At 41.0% G+C, this 23311-nt stretch overlaps 1 protein-coding gene across 7 annotated transcripts in view; it reads right to left on the bottom strand.

Annotated features, from left to right (window-relative positions):
• Positions 1-23311, bottom strand: part of MAP7 (microtubule associated protein 7) — a 97117-nt gene that overhangs the window by 24690 nt on the left and 49116 nt on the right. For 3 of the 7 annotated variants that reach the window (XM_088529863.1, XM_088529862.1, XM_088529864.1), the window contains exons 4-8: positions 10276-10439; positions 9359-9470; positions 8410-8496; positions 5808-5918; positions 20-133 (exon numbers count right to left, since the gene is read on the bottom strand). In XM_088529863.1, coding sequence (XP_088385989.1) covers positions 20-133; positions 5808-5918; positions 8410-8496; positions 9359-9470; positions 10276-10439 — 588 coding nt within the window. The remainder of the gene's footprint in view (positions 1-19; positions 134-5807; positions 5919-8409; positions 8497-9358; positions 9471-10275; positions 10440-23311) is intronic. The other 4 variants (XM_088529865.1, XM_088529866.1, XM_088529868.1 and 1 more) reach the window with 2 other exon arrangements.

Here is a 23311-nt window from a genome sequence, read left to right on the forward strand (position 1 = left end):
GAGGCCTTTTTGGGTTTACCTGCATCTCCGGACAGGGCGGCGGTGCTTTTGCTCCGGGCCAGGAAGGAGTGAGTGGGCGTCAGGAGGCGGCTCACGATGCTGCTCTCCCAGGGACTGAGCTGCAGGCGGCGAGCTGAGCGTGGGCCACACAAGCAAGAGGTGAGATCAGGCACTCTATGCATACACCTCACTATTATACACCACAAGAATCTTGCAGTTGTCCTTCAGAGATCAAAAATTTACTGAATGACCAAGATCGTTCTGTTTTCACATTTTATTCTTACTCTATTTTACTTCAGGATTTCCCCCAAGACTACAAATATCTGAACCCTTCTGCTACCAACTGTGACCTTCTGCTAAACTGCTATCAAAATCGTAGTGATGTTTTGCATACATGCCTCCTTTCCTTCTGTCAGGAATGGCAAGGTAACTTCTACAGTCAGGAAAGCAGATACTTTTCCTAGATATCAACTTTGACGGAGATGTTGGTGTTTCAAAAAATCCCCCCCGATTTTCTGGATATAAGATATACAGTCTTACAATTAAAAAAAAAAAAAAAAAAGTGAGCTACACAGACATCTTCTGAAGTCTGCAAGCCAAATAGAAAGAACAAAGGCCTTAAAAATAAATAAAAGGCCACAAGGTCATTCGTATAACAGAATTATATCAGAGAAAGAGATTCTATCAAAGCCACCAGGTGTGACTACATTACCTTGAATAATAATAATTGGGGAAATCATGAACAAGAAAGTACACCTCAGAATATACAATACACCTCCAACTGCAGATACCACACAGCAGCTACAGTTGCCTCAGATATTCATAATGCCTCAGAACAGCATGTACTTTTGATCATGAATTCCTGCTTATAATAATTTTCACCTTAGAACAGCAGCAAAAGCCAACTTTTTAAATGATTAATTAGCCTCTGTTGAAGAGGCTAATTACATGTTGACCTACCTGCAATCATTCCCCCATCTAGCTTTCCTCAGTATTTGCAAGTTTAGCTTCTTAATGTACTCCCTTTGTCTTTAATTTGTTAAAATACTTAAAAAATACTACTTAAACACTGATCATGGTGAAGTGGTAGCCAAGAACGACCCATAAATTACTGCTCAAGGGAATTGGATATTTCCTTAATATTCAGATGTATATAACAAAAGAAAATGTTATCATAATGAACACTCCAGAAAAAAAAATTCAGCCAGTTCCCATAACAATTCATTACAGTAAGCTTAGGTCACAAGCTTAACATTGTGTTCAAAATCAGATCCTTCGTCGCAGAACGGCTGAGGTTGGCACAGACCTTTAGAGATCAGATAGTCCAACCCCCTGCTCAAGCAGGGTCATCACCCAGGTCCCTCTCCAAAAATCTTCTGAATATCTCTAAGGATGGAGACTCCACAACCTCTCTAGGCAGCCTTTTCTGCTGCTCAGCCACCCTCACAGTAAAGAAGTTTTTCCTTATGTTTAGAAATAAAGCATTTTCTATGCATTAACATTCCCTTTGGTTTAGTTTTGTGCCTATGACAACAAAACTGCAACCTGAACCATGAAATAACTGGCCGTGTGAGGTTAGAGATTAATCTGCATTTTTGAAGGTAGAGTTACATCACTTTTAGTAGCCATAAATGCTGCATCTCTCTTTCATTTATTCCACGCTGGGCTCCATGAAGAGAGGCTCATCTCAAAAATCTTATCCTGGGAGACTATAGTTGCCTCATCTGCCCTCAGTGCTGTTTTTTTTCCACTTCCCTAATTGCTCCCCTGAATTCTGCTAACTCGGTAAGTGGCATCACTATGGGCATAAAGGACTCAAATGCAGCAGGCTGTCTTGATAAGTGTCTTTACTACTGCCACAGCTCTTTGCAATTCATGCTTCCATTCTGACTCTGTACAGATTATACAGAGATAGAAAATATCCCAAAGAGACTTCCACACATTAAGGTTATAATTTAACAATGGAGGAAAAAAAAATCACAGAACTACCGATAAACCGGATGCAATAATGGCAGAATCTTTGTTTCCTTCCTTTTCTGGGAATTGTGCTTGATATGATCATTGTTTTAGCTATTCTTAGCATTTTTCGTGTGTGTATGCTCTCAGGCTTTACCGAATGAAGCTTAGAGACAAGAAAATGCTGAAGTCTGTACTACGGTTTACTACACTGTATCTAGTGTAGTTTAATAAAATAATCATGGAAGTTACCAGAAGAACAAGAACGCTGCATAAAAGTCCGATCCACACCTTAGAAAAGGATCTCTCAAATTTGGGGCCAGCAAATCACTACTGTATATGGCTTCCTTGGTGGTAACTGTGCACTTGCAGAGAGCCAGAGAGTAAACGCTACCACACAACACTGTTCAGTGGGCCAACTGCAGCCCTCCCACACGAGGCCAGGACCACAAACGATCTTAAGTGGCCACAACTAGGAAAACGCGCTCTTAGGATCCGGCCTGCACCCGTCTGCCTTTAGGCAGATGACATGACACAGATACGATTTAACTCTGTTTTTCCCTTAATCCACGTCACCTAGTGGGAGCAAAGCCGCCCGCCAGCAGGGCAGCATTCGGGATCGAGAGGGGCTCGTCACCGTGTGCCGGTGAGCTAAGGGACGGGCAAACCCACTGCTCTCTAAGTGACGTTTGAAAGAACAGCCCGGAGCTCAGACTGGCTGTATCCCTAAATCTCTAAAATGGGTTTAAATCAGAGTTCATCACCTACATTCAGCTTGGCTTTGTGGGCCACTGCATTACTTGTTAAATTATCTAAATGCACAGCACCATGATTAACATTTTTAACATATACTCTTAACCAGTCATGAGCATCAACATTAACCAAGAACGTCCAAATAAATTTTGGCCCTCTGAATTCCAGTTACAGCAGTATTAGTACCTAACTGCTTCAAACAGCTCAACTTTGGCATCCAATTCCCACTGAAGCAAGCTGAGCAAACAACGTAAGTGTATCCCAAAATAGAGTGGCTTTAAAATAGTGAATTTGCTTTCTTTTCCTGCCTTTTTTTTTTTTAAGCCTCGGGGAGATGTTTTCAAACCTTTGTTGTTCTAACCACCCAAGAGAGAAGGGGAAAAGCTCTTTTTTGTTCTCATACAGTGTTAGACTACCATTCTAAGGGCTATTTGCTCCTCAGTCCCACATTAGAAGTGCACTGGTAGTGGAGGTTGGTGTGGGTACCTCCAGCTCCCAGCAGGTTAGTTAAAGGAGGCCTTAATTGCTAAACTTTTGACTACAAAAATAAAATGATAAAACTTAAAACAAAAGCCCACAATCACTTCCTTTCCCCACCAAACAAAATCAATCTCAAGGAGCTGCCAACAGTGAATTGGTTACAAATACTTGTGTTTGTCCTCAAGATATCCAAGCTGCGCACTGGAAAGCTGCCCTAGCAGCAGTAGAATAAATTGTGAGCAAGCACAAGAGCACCTCTGGTTCATTCAGCGAACAGATGGGAGGCAGGGATTTAACAGCTCTCCCGATGAGCACCTCAAAGGACAGACTCTCACCACAGCCCTGGTGCCTGCTCAGACCAGGCTCCAAACACAGGGAGGAGGGGTGGAAGGGCTTTCTGCCTCTAGGTCTCCTTTCACCAGCAGACAATATCAGAGGCCCTGCATTTCTGCTACAGATGTTGCAGACACAAAGGTGAGGCAGTGATTAAAACCACCATTTGTTTAGAAAGAAAGAGCACAGCAGGGAGGAGGAGGAGGAAGGCCACAATTGTGGTGCAAATTCTGCTTTTCAAAGCCAAGGAAGCGTGCATCTCCTACCTCAAGTAAAATAATATACTTAGCAAATAAATGTTATTAGTCAACTGCAGCATTACTTGCTCCACTTGAGCTGTTTGCTAACCACATTTTTTTTACAAAGATTCAACAAGTTGCACCTGTGCCAGTAACAAAAGTACAGCAACAAGCCTATTTTAACTGATTTTCAAGTTGCAGTGAGAGCTACACAACAATGGTAGACTTTAAAAGTTATTAACCAATCTTCTAGACAATTTGTATAAACAAAAAAAGTTGTTTTCAGCAAAAGCCACTCGTCCTTCAAATGGTAAAAACCAATACTGCTCAAGAGAAGACACGCTCTTGCTGACGGCTGTAAGCCACTTAGGATAAGCCCATCATTCTTATCTCCAGCTCCCGGCTTTGGGAGCGGGCATGTTTGTTAAGGACAAAACGGGACTGGGTGCCCTCTGGACGGGGAGGGAGGGGGCACACGGGTGAACCCTGCCTTGAAGCACTTGCCACTGGCCAACTGCCCTTCTGCAACACGTATTGAACTAGACCGGGGCACAGGGAGCCTTGCACCTGCACGAGGGCATTTGTAGAGCCTGGGCTTTCCTCCACCTCTGAGACTGTGAAAAACATAAGATACTTCTGAAGAGTTCTTTGCCGGTTTCAAAGAAAATGCCGAGCACAGAACACCTTCACTTTTCATATAAGGTTCTCCCCTTCTTCCTCTTTCCCTCTGCCCACCATGAACCTGCTTAGCACTCAGTGCAACTCATACAGAATTTGCACTAAGTGGAGCAGACTGTCACACAGGCAGCTGCAGTCAGTAACAGACTATCCTTCCTATTTAAGGCCTGCTGCTGTCCTTTTCTCCAAGGCACTTCCTCAAATTAGCATCCCTGGAAAAGAACAGCAATTGCCCGGGGTTTGAGGGTGGCAACCGCAGATTAAGGCATTATACGTAAAACTGCCTGGTCTTTGTACTTAAAAGTCCACCAAAACAGTGCTTTGGAGTAAGTAATTTTTCAGATAATGCTGTATTTTCCTCAGGTTATGGCAGCCTCTACAACTAGATTAACCCATTAAGCCCTGAAGCACTGCTGGTCAAAACAACCAGAAACACACACAAACATGCACACAAAGCACAGCAGTTAAGATGCACAAATAATGACACCTACCAATTTGTTACCCTCTACAACCAAAACTGCATTCTAAGAATTTTCGAAGATAGGCATTAATCTGCCTTGAAATGGGCCAGTACTTCTCCCCATTCTCAGTGGGCTGGGGAAACAACTTTACAGAATATTTTTCCATAAAGCTCTTTGAACACTGAGCTTGGAATAACTATATAAAGAATTTCTCATATAGCTTTATGCAATCTCATATCTCCTTACAAAAAAAGCAGTAATTCAACTACAATATTTTTCTTTAAATCTGACTTTAAAAATATAATTTGTGCAGACTCGCAGACACTGAAAACATACACTGAAATAAAGCAATCCTTGAAAATTAACTGGACACAAAAAAGTCAATAAACAGAAAAATACCCATACACCTAAACATCTTCATTAAATACAAAACAAAAAAGAAACAGCACCACAGTGATGATAATAAAATAATTGCTTGAAAGCTTCATGCAACATGTTCTTAGACATTCAAAAATATTATTAAAGTAGAAAGAAAAGCAAAATAATGTCAAAATGGCCTAATGCAAATAAAAAATCACAAATGGCTGCATGCACCGTGGACAGATGTGTTCTTTCAATAGCTGAACCTCATTTACTAAAAACCTGACAGAAGCACCACAGTTATTATTTGACGAAACAAGATTGTTCAGGCAAGTTCTCTTGTTCTATAAAACAAGAAATGCACATTTCTTCTTGCAGAAAAAATGTTCAACCATTTACTTTCCACATGCGAAGTCTTTCCACTTTCATTTAGATAAAATACAGAAAATGACTTCGGACGCTTGTTTCATGTGCAAAGCAAAATCTCAGTACAGAACATTCTTTCTTGCTCTTCTTTTTCTCTTTTTTTATTATTATTAAACTGTACCTCTGTCTGGAGAATTTAGTAATGTTGCAGATGAGGAGGAGAGCCGCTTGTTAATGACTGGATCAACATGTTTCGAAAGGTTCATTGTTGAAACAGAGCGCCTGTCTGGATCTAAAACAAATGGAGATAATGCTAATTGACAGCCCACATGCAGCAATGCAACTTCCTAGCTCACTAGCAGGGCGAGGAAAATATGACTGGGTCATTTCTGCTCTATCACGAGAACTTTCAAAATAGAAAGGGCTTCTCAGCACACACTGTAACAGGTGACTCAAAGACTGGGCACAAAACCATCCAATCTAAATTTCAAATGTCCAAAACACTCCGTTCATCGATTGTCATTCAATCAGATTGCAATCCAAGCACTTAGTGGTCAAGGGGAAATGGTTGCTAGCAAAGCGGAGCGTACATGTTCCTCTCAGGAGTCTTGGAAAATTGTGCTCTCAAGCCCAAACAGAAAGCAGCATGGAAGGAACAACATGCTCAGAAATGCTATTCATTAAAAAAAAAAAAAAAAAAAAAAAAAGCCCTGCAGCACCTGGGTCAAGGATGATATCTGACCGGGCACTGTTGTAAGAGGTCAGTGTCATGACAATGCACTGCTGAGAGACTGACAGATGAGAAGGGAGGCTAGTACACGAGGAAAGTAAGGCTCAGCCCAAAAGGACTTCAGAGAGTTAGTTAATGCCCCTCAGTTCTGGGTAAGTGCTGAGTATCCCACCACAGAGTCATTTTCTACCTTCTATAACTGAGGGCGTAGCTCGGCAGTTCGATACTGCACACAGCATAACAGATAACAAAAAATGTCTCTGTGGAAGACTACAGACAATTTGTAATGCACACGCTTTATATATAATATTAAAGGCCTTTATTTTTGCTTATCGACTCTATAGATTTTAGAGCACCATGTTACATTACATCATTTGCCTGCTCAGCTTGCTGCAGAGTCAGCGCTGACACCCCAAGAGTGACAGCTATTTCAAGAACACAGATCACACCTATATGTCTGCATGAGTGTGCTGCAAAAATTGTTAGCATTAGCAGCAGAGGAATGAGCTGAAACGAGCTGAATAGGCAAGTTCTGTGCGTTCCCTTCTCCCTCAAAAGGGAAAAAAATAAAGAGTTGAAGTGCATCAATTAAATACCCTCCCTAGCAAATTTTTATTCAGAAGTCTGACACTCAGAAGACATTGAGAAAGCCAGTTCCTTCTTTGCTTACATTTTAGCATGTGCTGCACTCAAGACTACTCAGCGCAGCGTTTAAGCCCGCTGAAACGCGGTAAGGCTGGAGCACGTGCCTGAACACTCTGCTCATTCACATTCTGTGCATCCCCAGGGATGTCCACGTGCACTGCTGTAAGCAGGCACAAGCTCAGGAAACTGCCAGCATTAAAGAAGGCTGTTTCTGGAGGTTACTTGCCATGTTTCTTTAGGACAAGTACTTCAATTTTGTAACTAACTATTCTGACCCAGTGGGTTAAAGTGTATTTGTTGTGGCTAAAAACTGCACAGAAATAGAGCATCTGCACTCAGATCTATGCAGCAGTATATAGGAATAACCACGCCAGGGTGAGGAGAGGAAGAAAAGCTCTCCTCCTCTGTGCAGTTATTTGATCACTTTGCCTAATGCTAAAGTGACTCAGGGTTTGGAAACTCACACTGAAGACAAGAATATTTTCCATACTAACAAATGGAGCACTGGAAGGGGGATAAACCTAACAAACAGGTTTAAGAGATGAACCTAAAACGTCAAGGTTAAGAATAAGATATTTGTAGGCAAGTAATGAGATTATCCTGCACTGATCTACATGGGTATCTGGTAGCAGAGCATCCGGCACCAGCCAAATCTGGAGACAGGATCCTTGAGCTTCACGTGGTGCCACAGATCTCAGTCAGAAGAGGACTTGTGGGAATGACGTGGGGATTTTCATTAGTGATATCAACCAACTGATATCACACACCACTACGTGGGACTAACCCCCACAACAACAACAGAGCATATTTCTGCATTTGGTGTAAGAGAGACGTTGCACTGGGAGCTTTTTGAAGACCAATGACACTATGGAAGTCACCTGTTATTTGTCATGTCAACATTTCTGCTGAGCATGAACATTATTTTTTAATGAAGAGAATTCACCATGAGGATCTGTGTGAGAACAAAGGCTGTGAACATACAATATGCCAAAAGCCACAAGATGGGCTAGAAGATTGCTGCTTTCTTTGCTCTAAAAAGGAATAAAAATACACTAGAGCAAAGTATCAGCACACGCCGTCGACTTGTGCGTGCCCACAGTCATGTTCAAAATAAACATAAAACCCACATGCATATGGCAAAGTTTTTTAAAAAAGAAGGATCTCCTTGAATTCTAATAGATAAAATGTTATGCTTAATTTTAGCGAACTGTGCCAAATCTTTGAAGTCAACCCGTAATAACTCTCAGTATTAAAAAACATATAATCAGGGGCTAATAACAATTCTAGTCTAGGAGCATGATGTTAAGCATGCATTGCATCTACATGAGAGTGGTTTAGTTACCAATGATCTCATTTCCTGAGCACTAGCTATTGGCAAAGGAATCAACAAACCACAGCGATTATGTACCAGGTTTTCTAGCACCACTCAGAGATCTGAAGTGGTGCTCCAGGCCTGCTAAATCGAGAAAGGTGAATGATGATTCAAAAAAATAACCTAGGAACAGAATGCAAGACAATGATTTTTCACAGAAAAGAAAATAAGTTATACAGAGTTAAGCAAAATAACAAACATAAAGTTTTATGAAAAATAACTATTTATTGAACTAATAATATGACAAAATAGATGTCAGGCAATTCCTTTCTCATCTTTTTTTTTTAATCCGTCATGAAAGGTTGTATGCATTGAAATGTATATGTTAAAGAAAGAAGCGAAGACTTTTTACGATTTTCTGGTGAAAGAAACAAGGGACACAAATTATCTTCTTTTGTTTTACAGTCACATTTAAGAAGGCATACACATACTAATGACTGGCAGATTCAGTCAGAGAAGATAATTGGGTAAAAAAGCATGGAGCTAAATTCACTTAATCTGTCCACCCTTAAGCTCCTTTAGGGAGAAAAAGTCTCCGTGAATATCTGTGTAACATATTAAGGAGAGTTTATCACAGAAAAACAATTTTTCTTCCTCCTGTCTGTTTAAATGTTTATATTTGGTCATTTCCACCAGAAAGTAGCCATGATATTTAACATTTGCACCCCTCAGTTTGTACTGGAGAACGAAGACAGCACGAGCGTACCCACACACACACAAATACCAACGCAGCAGAAGCGAGAAGCTGTAGCAAGATAGAATTAGAGACAAGTTTTAGTTTCGGTTCAGATTTCTCCTTGTTATCTCTTTGCCACACAAGTATTTCAGAAACAGGCTACTGCTAGCAATAGAGTAAGATCAAGATTAAACAATTGAAACCAACAGACACTGCATCATCCTTCCTTTCGACAGAAGCAAAGTAAATTCATTCCAGTTAACTGGCAGGGCAGGGAACGTGGCAAGGCAGCCAGGCTTCCCCCTTTACCTGTGTTATTAATGCTGCTATGTAGCGCTCCTCCCCAGGACCACCTGTTTTGCTTTTGTTTTGGCTTCTGGCTTCTTTCAATTGTGCGACGTACAACAGCTTCATGTCGTTCCTTAAGTGCAACAGGATAATATGTTTGGATGCTAGTGGGCTTTTAAACGAATCTTCTCATCACACTCTGCTACCCTCCATACAGACAACAACTATTAGACATCTTGGAGCTGTGTTCAAGCTTAAGTGCTGCCTGCTAAGACACGCACTCAGACGAACCATGATAACACAGTAGTTAAGCCAGAAATAAGTTCAATCATTAACTGAAATTTTGAAAAGGTAGGAGCTGAGCCTTGTACAGAGCTGCAGAAAAAAATAGTGGCCCCGTTATGGCAGGCACCACACAAACACATAACACTGTTTCTCCCCTTGCATCTCCTACCTACTAAAGCAACAGGGAGAAGAAAGAAAAAGACGACACAAGGATGAGGTGACTTACCGAGGATCCCGCATCAAGTAATTACCATTCACCCGAGATGGATTAGCCAAAAGTCTATTCAATACAATTCCTCACTTTCTTCAAGGCTTTCTTAGAAGAAAGCTAGGATTTAGCTCCCGTTATGCTGGAAGGCTAGCAATCCAGAGCAGGTCAAAAAGGAACCACCCACTTTGTTTCCACCCTTCTGTGCACGTTGTGCTGTGCCATACACTGTAACCCTGACCTGCTTAACTTATCTGTATTAAATTTGTAGAGGGCACTTTAAGGAGTATCTGTGGAGGTACAGCTTAAAATTCTCTCTTTTGAGCTCTTACACTGACTGCGACTTACATCACATCTCTCCTGAGCACTTTTTATTTGAAAGTTTGAAGCTACTCTATCTCACAGTAAATGAAAGCAGACAAAGTTTTCAGGACATTTTTCTTACCTTATCTTCTTCTAACCTCTGTCTTCTCTTTTCCTCTACAGCAGCTCGCCTTCTCTCTTCTTTTAATCTCTGCTCTTCGAGTTTCTTTCTGCGTTCTTCTAAGTGCTTTTCATAATGTTGCCGTGCTCTCTCTTCTCTTTCTAACCAGATGGATTCTCTTGCAGCTACAAGAAAAGTCAGAAGTAAAGCAAAAACATTCTCTTATTTGATGAAATTCTTCATACAGTCTGGATAACCAAACTATACTGAAAAACTTCCAAACTCATTTTCTTCAAATGCACGGAAGATGCATGGATCTGAATGCAGACTCATGTGTTCAAACTTCGTGTCACACTAAACTGTCTCTCTATCAATTTAATTACTGACAGCTACTGGCAGAAGTAGTCAAATTATTTGAAAATACAGTTTATGTTGGGAAATAAGGGGTTTTGTTATTTTATAACACCTAGTTACTTCATTAGATACATGCAAATACATTTCTGCTGTGCAAGCTACACTAATTGTCTGCAACTGTACAGTGTAAAAAGAAAAGTAAATGCTCCTCTTTATCATCACTACAAACCTTTAAGGATCACAGCAGATCCCTAACAAGACAAAGTGACTGGGCGACAAATTCAAGGCCTTGACTGTCGGCTGTGCCATAAATGGGACAGAAGAAAACAAATCAGCCATCAGAAAAGTCATACTGAAGGAGAATTTAACTGGTTATATACCTCCCCTGCTGTAGGGGTTCTGAACACCTTGCTTCAAAAAAGCTAACCAAACAGGCAAGGCAAAATTTGCTCCCCTTCAGGGTCTGAATATTCATGAAAGTCCTACCTGGAACACAGGCCCAAACTATAGTCCACGTTAAGCTTTTTACATATGACAGACTACCTCTCCTCACTGCTGCCTTGAAAGCTTAAGGTCCCAGAAATTTGTCCTCCAGAAAAACACTTGCTTTTAAGAAAAGCAAGATACATACCTCAGCATCTTCCAGAACTAATGCACAGGAGTGTAGGAAGAGATATATGTGAAGGTCATGAGACAAACCTCACTGAGAGTCACAGAGAAGATGCTCATTGACAACACTGCAGCAACAGGGAACCAGGCTGGCAAAGTCGTCAGAAAAACTTCTAATTTCCAAGACCAGGAAAGTAAGGAAGCTCCCTACCCAAGTTTGATGCAGTAATTTTTAAATTCAGTCTGACATAGAGCCAAATCAGATTACATTCTGTATTCAAGAACAGCAACCTGGCCTTCAACTGATGTGTTGTTAGACACAATCACATACCCTAAACCAACCAACCAACCCTAAATGCTTTTAGTTTATCTAAAGCAGATACCACCATTTTTGATCACTTATAATGCATCTTCTCCAAGTTCCTCTTTTGCATTTTCCTGCCTATCAAATGCCACACCATCTGACAAACTTTATGTACTTGCTACTGTCTCCTGAAAACCTTTGTCATTTTTGAACTTTACCAGACTGCATGCTTGGTTTTGCTGTAGGACACACACTAGTGAAGAGAAGTTTGCTCAACTACCATGATAGAATCAAAACACATCCCCTTGAGCAGAAGAACAGCAAGACAGTTGCAGGAAATTTAGTGATGAAACATAACTGGAACAATTACAGATAAATTGCTTAAATATTAACAATAGGCAGGGAAAAAATAACACTTATAAATGGAAAATCCAAGAGTCAATATAAGAGTTGCAGAAGTATTTTGTTACAATAATTGTCTTGAAGGAGTAAACAGAACTAAAAAGGAAGGCAGGAAAACAGCTTCTAGACCAGCTGAAAACTGCAAAGATTCTTCCTTCTATATTGAAGTCTTGTAACATAATAAAATGTTCTCAGCAAAAGGTGATGAAGGAACAGATGATTTCTTTTAAACTTACACAGAGAAAATAGTTGAAAGAACTAATAATAAAGCCCCTTGAATCACACAACTAGGCAAAGCCATGTGCAGGAGTGCTACCTTCCTTCGGCACAGGCATTCACATGAGCTCAGGAAAGCCAGAGCACCAGATCCGTTGTGCTGTGACAGCTCTAAGGGCTTGTGAGAAACATTCAGTCACTTATAACAAGTCTTCGAAGGTCAAAGACAGAAAAGCCTAAGAAAAAGAGCCAAGCAGTGGCCACCTACTTAAGGTCATACCCCAAATATCCAGATAGCAGAAATGAACGAGAAATCAATGAGCCCAAACTGACGTTCCAAACACACAGCTAATCTGTAACCCAAAGGGAAGATGCATCCACTGCCCCTTCTTGGGAGCCAAGAGCTCACCAAGAGAGGGGCACAGCAGACACAGCTCTACCACTGTGTGTTCTTGGGACTGTGTGATTCCTCATGACACTGTTTTTGCATTGCCCGGGGCTGGATTGTTGCCCTGGGCCAACAAAATGAACCCCCATGGGACACCCCTTTTCCAACAGTTTTAGCTACAACCCGAATGACTGAAGCATAAGACACATCATGTCTGCTGTCCTGTCTTTCCTTTTCATCTCTGCCCCCTGCTTGGGAGTCTGGCTTAGCCACCCAGTGTCTTTGGCAGAACTGCTATCACCCAAGTGTAGAGTTTTCTGCAAAAGCTCATTAATCTCTGCGCAGTGGGATTGCATAAAAGAGCCACCCACTCCAAGAAGAGGCAGCTGCAGCAGTGATCTGAGCTGCTTTTTCCTCCGCTGACTTGTTGGAGAACTTGTTGTTCGGAAAATAGGATAAAAATCTTTAAAAACAGCAACCGCAGTGAATTTCACCTGACTATGCTTTTTCAAAAAGGACAGCATCTTTTACACCAACTGAAAACTGGCAAAACAGTTTGAAAGGAAACAATTTTGAAAGGAAAATGAAATACAGAATATCGTTAAAGTTCTGAATGCGCAAACCCCATACGCTGCAAATATTTCATATGAACTTGCTCCTTTTCTTGAATCTTTGATTAAAATTTTGGAGCAAATTAACACCGATTGTTAAAATATGGGGATACTTGAGATTTCCCTACCTAAAACACATACTTTTTTCCTCCCTGACTTTTTTTTCTTTCCTTTTTTTTAAAATTTCAAGGATCTGTTGGGTTTAAAACCAAATTGGAACAGAACTTAATACAGTGGGAGCAACACAATACTTTTGAAATTATTCTTCCATTTCTACATTATGTTTGATGCTCCCCTTTCTCCACAAATAACTGTTTATTAATGCTAGTCTGCACTAACTGTTAAACGTCATTCCTGGAGGATATATCATCATTCACTCTCTTTAAAGTCATTCTTTATAATTACTTCCAGTGAAGCTTCTACAACTACTTTTCATTTTCAGAGCAGTTTCCTGTTTGAGTCTATTGTTACCTTTCATTTCCTTTACAGAAATGTCTAGAGGGTTTCTCCCAGTTCAAAGGACACTATTGTACCATATATATAATGGCAGTGTCTGTAATGCTGTGTAGCCTTAAAGGTATTATTTAAATGTACAATTTTACACGCTGATTTTATTCTAACATGCACAAATTGCAATAATTGTTGTTAATTTCCAACTCTTATTATTTGCAGATGCCAGGAAAAAAATGGATGTTGAAAAAAACAAAAGAATCATTTGGTATTCTCTTCCCCAAAAGAGGTCTGGAGTATATATGTATTTACTGCTCACAAAATTTGCACAGCTTTATCTTTCTTGTTATAAGCATTAGCTTTCCCAAGCTACCCATTCTTGAGTGAAAACAGATTTGTTCCCTTATGTAACACCACATGTTTGCTGTCTAAATTAGATCCACCTTCACATAGGAAACGCTCTAATTAGACTCTTAGAGCATCTTGTCACTGTGGTGCTCTACAACCAGCAGGAAGAAACACAGCCTGCACACCTTGTTGCACTGGCCCCAAATTCACTAGATGACCCAGAAAATGTAATTCTGCAGAACTGGAACTTAACCAAATCATTTGTGTTTTGGAAGCTTTCGAACATCCGTTCTCTTTGGAATAAGTTAAGGAATTTAGTAGCACAAATCTCATGAAAGTCCCTCTAGCTGCAGCATGTTGGCTTTTATTCAATAATTACATAAGTACAGACTCCCATGACCACATAAAAACAAGCCACTGCTGTGAGGCAAAAGGCATCCAAAGATCCCGAGATCATCAGGATCTTTTGTGCCTGGTATCTGCTTACAATAGCAGCCCAGCACGGAAAGGCTTTTTAGCTCGTGGTCGGAAACAAAGCCCTTCCTGAAGGACATGAGAAAGGCAAATCAAAGCAAACTGCAAGTTATGACACTACAATATTAATTTGACTATTAAAGGTATAACAACAATTCCCTCTTTTTGCCATTGATGGAAATACCTAGACCTTCTTAGGGCACTTCATTTATGGTAGTTTTTCTAGGCTTCGACCTGTCATGCTGTATAGAAAAGGCAATGAAACAGTAATTTGAAATTTTGAATATGTAAACCATGAAAAGAGAGGCTGAAAAGATTTTGTTTTTCTGATTTGGTATGTAAGAGAGTTAATATTTGCTTGCACTCTCAGTGCTGGGCAGACAATCAGAATACAGAGCCCTTTGAGAGTAATGCTCATCTTTGACTTTCTGCCCCAAGTGGAATGGATTATAAAAAGCACCCACTTGATACAAAAAGACAGCTCAGTAGCAGAAAAGCACATTAGTGATGGATTACCAAATCACATAGAAATGATACGCTGGAATAAAGTAAGATGTAACAAAATAAGTAATTTTACAGGTTACACAGACTTACAGGTAGAAGGCTATAAAGAATATATATCTATCTGTTAATACAAGGCAGCTACTAATTTTATGCTTGGGTGAATTGTTTATTAAACTCATCACTGGTACACACAAGCATGATTTATAATTTAATATACCTACTTTCTGAGTGAACGTATAATAGCCTCAACTTTTTTTCTACATAATGAAAGCTTTTTTTTTTTTTTTAAAAAAAGGTGTATTAGTTCCTACATCATCTCTCATTGAGACCAGAACAATGTACTTCCACTGTTTTTATTGCTTCTTGGATGCATTACAGAACTTTTTGCAGGAATACAAGGGTCGATCTTTCACCACCTATAAGGCAGGTATACAAGTGACATAAGTTAGCATCCAGAGATATACAGTATCTTCAGTGGTAAAGAAAATATATCAAAGATTAAAACAGAATTTAAAATGGGGGGGGGCAGAGTCTACTTGGGGAGGGTAAACTTTAGGGTTATCCACACCTATTCTGCATGCACAGTGTGCACATAGGAGCACCCCAAGCCACACTGCACAGATAAAAACACAGCAAATTTCTTGCTGCTAGAAGGAAGCAGATGGACCTGCAAGAAACAGAAGATATCTCTAAAAGGTCCAACCAACTTGGAAAGCAGCTGACTTGCAAGAACTGGAGAGGGAAAACAGCACTTTTATGGTGGTTCCTCCAGGACCTGCTAGGAGCTACGTGAGGTACTGAATTACCTCGACTCTGGTGTGGATCACAGTTCAAGGAAAAGGCTTTTCCTTGGGGCTGAGCCTTAACAATGTCATGACACTTCTCTCCTACAAGGGTATTATCACACACTGCCAGCAACGGGGCAGAATCATTTAAAGAAAGCTTGATCTTCATTCATCCAATAGCACCCACTGAAACCTCAAGTGGCAGAGGAACATTTGCGAAAGAAGATGTATAAATTGAGGCCTGCGTATTAACAACTTCGGCTTGAACACAAACCTGTACAGCTGGATTAGACTGTAAGGGAAGATAACCAGGCTATACTTCTGGCATCTCGTCCTCAAGTTACTGAGCAACAGAGCAAGATTAAAAACAAGGTCAGCCGAGAAACACTGCAATACTAACAGACATGCAAGACTTGCAAGGCAGTTTTACACTAGAATTAACTAAACATGGGAGATGTTCAGTTATTTCCAAGCCATGAACATGTTTTTAATGGAAATCCTTTCGTTGGCTTTCTCTTATCTAATCTAGTTTGCACTGTGCTGCCAGCAGGCCCTTCCTTGCAGGGACTTCAGCTGAGTTTGCAAGGAGAGAGGGAACAAGCGTGGAGCTCCTGTGCTCTGTGCATGTGTGTGAGGCAGAGGGAGGCCCTCCCAGCTGCCCTTCTGCTGGCCCTTCGGCTGGCTTTCGCTTCCGCCCTTTAGCCTCCGATTTACTGTCGATACAGGGGCAGGTCAGTCTCGTACCGTCCTTTCTCCATTTGTTTTTTGCATCTGCTCTGAATCTACTGGTTACCGGACCAGTTCCACACAGTCTCCATCAGTTTTTTCCAGCCTTGTGTCTTTTCCGACCTTACAACACCGACCTCAGCAGTAGCTTTCCCTTCGGAGCAGTTCCACCTTTCCTCGCTGCCAGCTGAGACCGTGAGCAGCTCCTTGCTGCATCAGCAGCACGATGGACCAGCGGTGCTTTAACCAACCTAAAAGCGGGAACGGTGTCAGCCCACAGAAATGGCTGACCGGCCGAACTGAAAGGTGAACTTCAGAGCTGTTAATTAAAGCTGAGTTAATGTTGCGTTTGTAAGTCAAGCTCTCCTCAGTAAGCATACTCTGAGGGACAAAGTTTAAAACTAATTTTCTTAAAAAAGATGTTTTCCTGTCTTATAAATCCTTCCTGCACTGCTCAGTTCTCTGAGGACATCCCAAATTGATTAACTTGTTAACGTCACAGACTCACAGTTTCTGATGCTGCTTCTCCAGCATCTCTACAAACAGCAAGGTCTGTTCCTCACTGTCAAAGAATAGGATAAGCCAAAAGGAATTCACAGAAAATTGTAATTTTTATTAATGAGATATTTTGCCAGCGATAATTTGCAGATGGGAGAGACTCGCATGTCATAATATGATTTTTTATTATTACTTTAGTGCTTATGGATCTAAGCTGAAACTCAGATAAATAGTCTAAAGGCTACAATTAATAACACTTTTCCTTTAACGAAAGGTCAGACGGCATTACTGTCATCTTCTGTTCCCAATGCCAGAAACAAACCCAGCCAAGCGTCCTTGCCCGGAAGGGTTGTAGTTATGATAAAACAGCTCTCAAGCAAGACTCGCATAGCTCAAAAATATGCAGATATGTAAAACTTTAGAACTGTTTGCTCAAACTTCAAGGACAGAGATACTGCAAAGTAAAAACAGAGAACACCCTATTCATTGTATCACTACCTCAGGTTTCTTGTCTTAGGAACATTTTAAAATCCCAAACAGTTTCCTTTTTTCTTTCCAGAGACCAATTGCCATGTAGTAGGTTACATCTATATTGCTAGATTTCTACCCCCAGGGACAGTGGCAACACTCAAGTGACACGTTAGGAAAAGCCCAGGGGCTTTCCCTGCGGATTCCCAACTCTTTCCCGGGAGCCAGCTGGGAGTGGGCCAGCTGGCTGGGGCCAAAACCACGATGGACACCATCACAACTGGTCAACAGCGAGAGCAGCCCAGCTGCATTGCCAGCGGCCTGTTATTCTGAAACATCTTCTCATTTTAAAGGATAGATGTTAACCTCATGCATATAGACTGTGAAGAAAAACTACCAGTAGGAACAGCACAGAAGGAAAATGTGATTACTAAAGAACACGTGTCCCAAAAAGTGACAGGACCAACTGGAAGCATCTTCTATTGAATAGGCAAATATTTTCCTAATAATCATTTAAGGTCTATTCACAGATATCGGTAAGTAATGTAAATATACTAGTAAATGGACTGGGGAGTATGAAAATCTGAAGCATGGCTGCTAAACAATTATTTTTATTATTGTCTATCTAAAAAGTCAAGGCTAAGAGAGAGAGAAAAAACAAATCAAAACCAAGCAAACAACCTCCCCCTCCACACACACACACACACACCCCGCAACATCACACACACAAAATGATAAAATTACTAGTCATAGAAAACTTGACTCACACCTAGAAAAAAAAAAATAAAACCAACCAAACCATCCCACACAGTTATTCTTTCAGAAGTGCTGGGACAACTCTTCAAAAGCAAAGCCGCCCTCTCAGGGGAGAAATTGCATCTTCCTGAGCAGCAGGAATGAAGAAGCACATGTGCCCCAGCATGTGCCTTCCCCATTTTCTAAACTATGCTCCCAAACTAAATAAAAAAGTACTAAAATGAAGTGCCACATTTTTTTCTCCCTGTAGAATTGCCACTTTTTTATTCATTTTGGTTAGGTAGCATAACTTGACCCTCAAAAAACAGCAGATATTTTTAGTTCAACTACATATGTATGTATCCAGTCAATCAAAATAACAGCACACTTATTGTAAAGATTCAAATGGGATACTTAATGCCATACTTACACACATACTTAATATCATGCTTCCAGGATATTTCAATTACAGAAAAGAAGAGGTGTTTTAGACACCTAAATGTATTAAGTAAAATAACAGTGTTAAAGTGCCACTGTTGAGCACAAAAGCTGCAGGCGCAATCACCCACTGCACCACCATGAAAGTCACACCTAGCACAGCAAAAAGCAGAACTTGTGCAAAAAACCAAAACCACACAAATCAAAACAAAAAAGTTAAAGTGTAAGAATAAAAAGAGGAGGAAAAGTAGGTCTTAGTTAAATGAAGAATAAATAAAAGAAATATTAACAACTAAATTGATACTCCAAATGATGTCAGCAGGAGGGAGTGAACAAGTTAGATTCATTTTCATGAGAAGACAGAGATATAATGACCTTGTGTGATTCAAGTTGCTGAAAGCACAACATAATTGTTACGATTACTACCATCTCCAGACCTAAACAAAGAGTTGTGGGTTTTGTTGTTGTTGTGTTTTCTTTTTTCTTTTTTTTTTTGAGGAGGAGGAGGATGAGGAGGAGAAAGGAAAAACCACTTCAAAACACTTCAGCTACTGCTGAAAGACTCAACTTCTTCTAACATAGAAGCCTTTGTTAAATTTGACCCAACCCGGGAATTTAAAAAAAAAAAAAAAAGGATTTTAAGTTTAAATCCAACTTCTAAATCTTTCCTTCATTTACTTTTGCAAAGCTAATGCCACAATATTAATAAAATCCCAACTCCAGGTTTTAGTGAGAGAGAAGCACATTTATATAACAACATTATGCAACTTGGTATTTGCTGAAGATAGATGGTTTAGACATTTCTTTAGTATGGTTCACATGACATGAGTGACTGATTATCCAGTTTCTGAACTAAAAAAAAGAAACAAAGCTTGCATGCCATTATAAAAATCATTGCTTTGCTGAACTGAAACACAAATCTGAGGAGACAGCTACTAAATCATAATGTTAACAGACAAATACACAGATGAAAGTATAACGCTACTTCCAATTCTCTTGCTAGCTCAAACTAAAGTTTCATGCAAGAACTCGTGATGTGCTCCCACATCACAGGCGTGTGCAGAAGCCTCCTGATTACGAATGGAGCAATTTGCCATCAACTTCAAACAAACAAACAAAAATCCCTGTTTGGGGGGATGCAACTGTTTGATGCTGCTTTTATGCCACACTCCAAAAGAAGAATTCCCCACTAGAAACGATATCATTATAGTAACAGACATTCGTTTGCCAGTAACTAGGAAACTGGACTTTGGGAACATTAAAGGAATCTCTCCCTGCACTTGAGCAGAGCACGGGTATAGCAAGAGGAACGGCCCTGAGCAAAGGACAGGTCTGAGGGGCAGCAAGGTCACATAGGACAAGTTCCCTGGAAGAGCCTCCATCCCAGCACAAGAAATCCCTGCCAGAGGGGCAGCTTTAAAAACAACTACCCAATGAAAAAACCATGATACATGGCTTTCTTCAGTGAATCATCATGTATATGGTTCCATTTGCCTCAGCGTACTTAAGACCTATTTATATCATACAAGTATCGTTTCTTCTTCCCCAATGACTGATTAATCTGAAGAGACGGGAACTATTCCGATGTATTTGCGTTTCCCCATTGCCCCTCACATCAAACATCACTTGACTTTACCACAGGGCAACATGGTAACATCCTCTGCCCGGGCTCCCTTGCTGCTGCATCCCCGAGGGGCAGCAGCCCCTTTCCTCTGCAGCCCACATGATTCCTTCTTTCGGAGCAGCAGCGTGGGGGATCAGGGCAACCAGTCTGCTAGGAACTGTCTGCTCAACCCTCAGCGAGGCTGCAGGCCAGCTGACTCCCTGCAACATCTGAAACTCCACACAACTTCTCCCCAGACATATTGATGGAATGGGACCTAGCATATACACAACACTAAACAAACGAGAAGAGGTTTTGGGAAAGGGCTCAGCATCTTGTTATATCCAAGACCACAGCTGTGAAAAAGCCCCAGTAACTCTAATAGCAGCTGTTATGCAACACCTTCCTACATATTAACAGAAAAAAAAGCAGTTTTGAAATGAAACGTACACAGAGTCTTACAGCAATCCTTCATCTCCTCTTCCTTTAAGGCTTTCTTGAAGTTGCTTCTAGCTCAGACTAGAAGGAAGAGACGAGCCCCTGTGGTTATGTGTGGAAACATAATTACTTGTAAGGATGAGCAAGAACGTAGAATCCTGACAAATACCTCTTCTATTTATTTTTGTCTGCAACACAACAAAGTCGGTGCATTAAATAATGAGAGTAGTTTCTGTCCCCTACTTGTATGGCTCATCCTCCCTCATCTTCTGGGGATACAAGTATGCTGGAGTGCTTCCTATGGCAGAGGAAACTGCGTGGCAGAAGAGCCCGAGCTGTCCTTGTTATGCACCATGGGAAGGAAAGGCCAATGAAATGCACTTTACAGCTGGAAGAGCTTTGGAGCACAAGATGACAACACTGACAGTTCATTTCACAGTTTCAGGTGGGCTTTTCAATATCTGGGGTCTGAGCCATGGGAGCTTCTCAGTTCACAGAACATGCAATTTCATGAAAAACTCTACAAAACAGAGGCAACTCAAAGCAACCAGTACAAACAACTAAATACCCAGAATTACAGTCCATCGGACCAATCATTTTTCTATATGTTTTGTATTTTCTACAATCTCAAAAGAAAGTTTCTGGTTATTCTTAACAATTGAAATTAAAAGAACTATTTCAACTAAATTGTGTGAGCTGCAGAGCTTAGTTCTCTCCTAAGCAAAGGGACAAAAAGCCTTTACGTCAGCATTGGTTATCTAAAGGCTGTATGACAATACTGCTAAGAGAGAGAAAAAAAACAAGCTAAATTATCCACTGGCACAAATGGCACTGCCTCCAATCCTCACAAGAACCGAGAGGATCAAGAACAGCAGCTGCATTTTAAGGTCAAACAACTGACAAAACATTTCCCCAGCACGGTCTGCAGAGTAAATGTCATCTTCCAGCTTTCCTGCGAGCAGTGCCCATCTCCAGCCAAAAACGTGGGCAGCCTAGTGGTTAGGAAGGCATTTGTGAGCAAGAGACTGCAGCGTGAGCGCCCAGCCCGAGGACAGGCTACTGCGGCAGGGAAGGAGGCGGCGGCTGCTGCGGCTCCTGTGCGGGCAGGCGACTGCCTCGCTGCCAGCAAAACAGTGCCAAGCCAGCAAACAGAAAGCAATCTGCTGGGTTTAACGCAGAATGAAGGAAGAACACAACCACCCTGGTGTCAAACAGAAAGGGAAGAACCCCTAAATATCATTGGTGCCTCCACTACCGCAATTACTGCTCCTTTTGTCTTTTAGAGAGTCGCAGGCAGCAGCCATTTGCACGGGGAAATTATGCAACACAGCACAAACTAATACTGCAACAGGGTCCCGTTTGAAGCCAGCACCTTCGCTCTCCTTCTGTCTAACCTTCCTGTCTCCTGCTGCCTGAATACAGAGGTACACAGTCTTCTCTAAGCCGTGTGGTCTCCTGTCTGCGATGCCCATGGTAAAGATGAGGTGTTCAACTGGCTGACTAGCTCTTGGGCCATCTCAGGCTGAGATATGGCTCTGGAACATGTCCAGCTCGCAAAGATAATGAGAAATGAAGGTGTGCAGCAATACTGAAAAAAAAGTAAGTATTCTGGGGAGAGAGGAGTGGCCGCAGAGAGGACTGCTCCATTCTATTGTGGAAGAAACCTCACGGTGAACACACTTTGAATCATTGCACATAGACTCCAAGTAGTAAAGCTTAGTGAATGGCTGCCAGTTCCCTGTTGTTTTTAGACTTACACATTTAGACTTTGTGCTTAAATTTGCTTGCATTTATGAAAAGCCTAATTTTTCAGCTATACCAACCAAAACACTCCACGGATGCATAATTTTCTCCTGAACTAAAAAACCTCCCACACAAACTAATGACCAAAATATTTCATACGCAACATGCACTAATCCTTCCGTGCATATTTCACTGAAAAAAAACAAGTCATTTAGAATTTTGTGGGCTACAAAAACCATTTGAATGACAGCAGAAAATATTTTGCACATATCTTACGAGGTACTTCACTCCCTCTAGATTTTCGATCAAGATTAGCAATTTTATCAAAGTAAACAAAAACATGCCTCATTTGAAGTCAAATCTAAATACTTTTAAAGGGAAGGGAATGATCATCTGATATTTTATGATATGAAAAAAAATCCAACTAGGACCATGTTTCAGTGTTACATCTTATAGGCAAGATCCCAGGAAAGGGCTGTGAATTGAGGTTTTTCACTCCCCTCACTAAGCCTTTGCCCTCCAGCCTCTACTAGCATCATCATTACCAGGAATTCTGCCTTAAAAAACGGTCCTTATTTAAGAGTGTCAGATTCCCAAGACTTAGATTTTTCTCTCTGGGACCCTGCTGAGGAGAGTGTGCCCTGGCCAGAAGAGGAGGTCGGCAAGTGGTGCTGTCCCTCTTTACCCGCCAGGAGAGAGAAGCCAAAAACGCTGCGGGACTATGTAGGAGGAAGAGCAGAACACGCCTGAGGACACGAGTAGGCCAAAACAACATTGCCAGGACTCAGTATCCATGGCAATTTTGCTTTTAATATAATTTGACAGTCCTACTACTACCACACTAGCCAGTGTGATCTCTAGCTGCTTGTTAAGTAACCCATTCAGTAACTTGCAACTAAGAATTCACTTGTATGTTATTATGCACAAGAGACACTCACTTTTACAGGAGAGTGAGCCCATTTA

Source organism: Tinamus guttatus, unplaced genomic scaffold (assembly GCF_059628265.1).
Source record: "Tinamus guttatus ecotype Peru unplaced genomic scaffold, ASM5962826v1 Tinamus_guttatus_pri_ptg000351l, whole genome shotgun sequence".
Lineage (NCBI taxonomy): Eukaryota > Metazoa > Chordata > Aves > Tinamiformes > Tinamidae > Tinamus > Tinamus guttatus.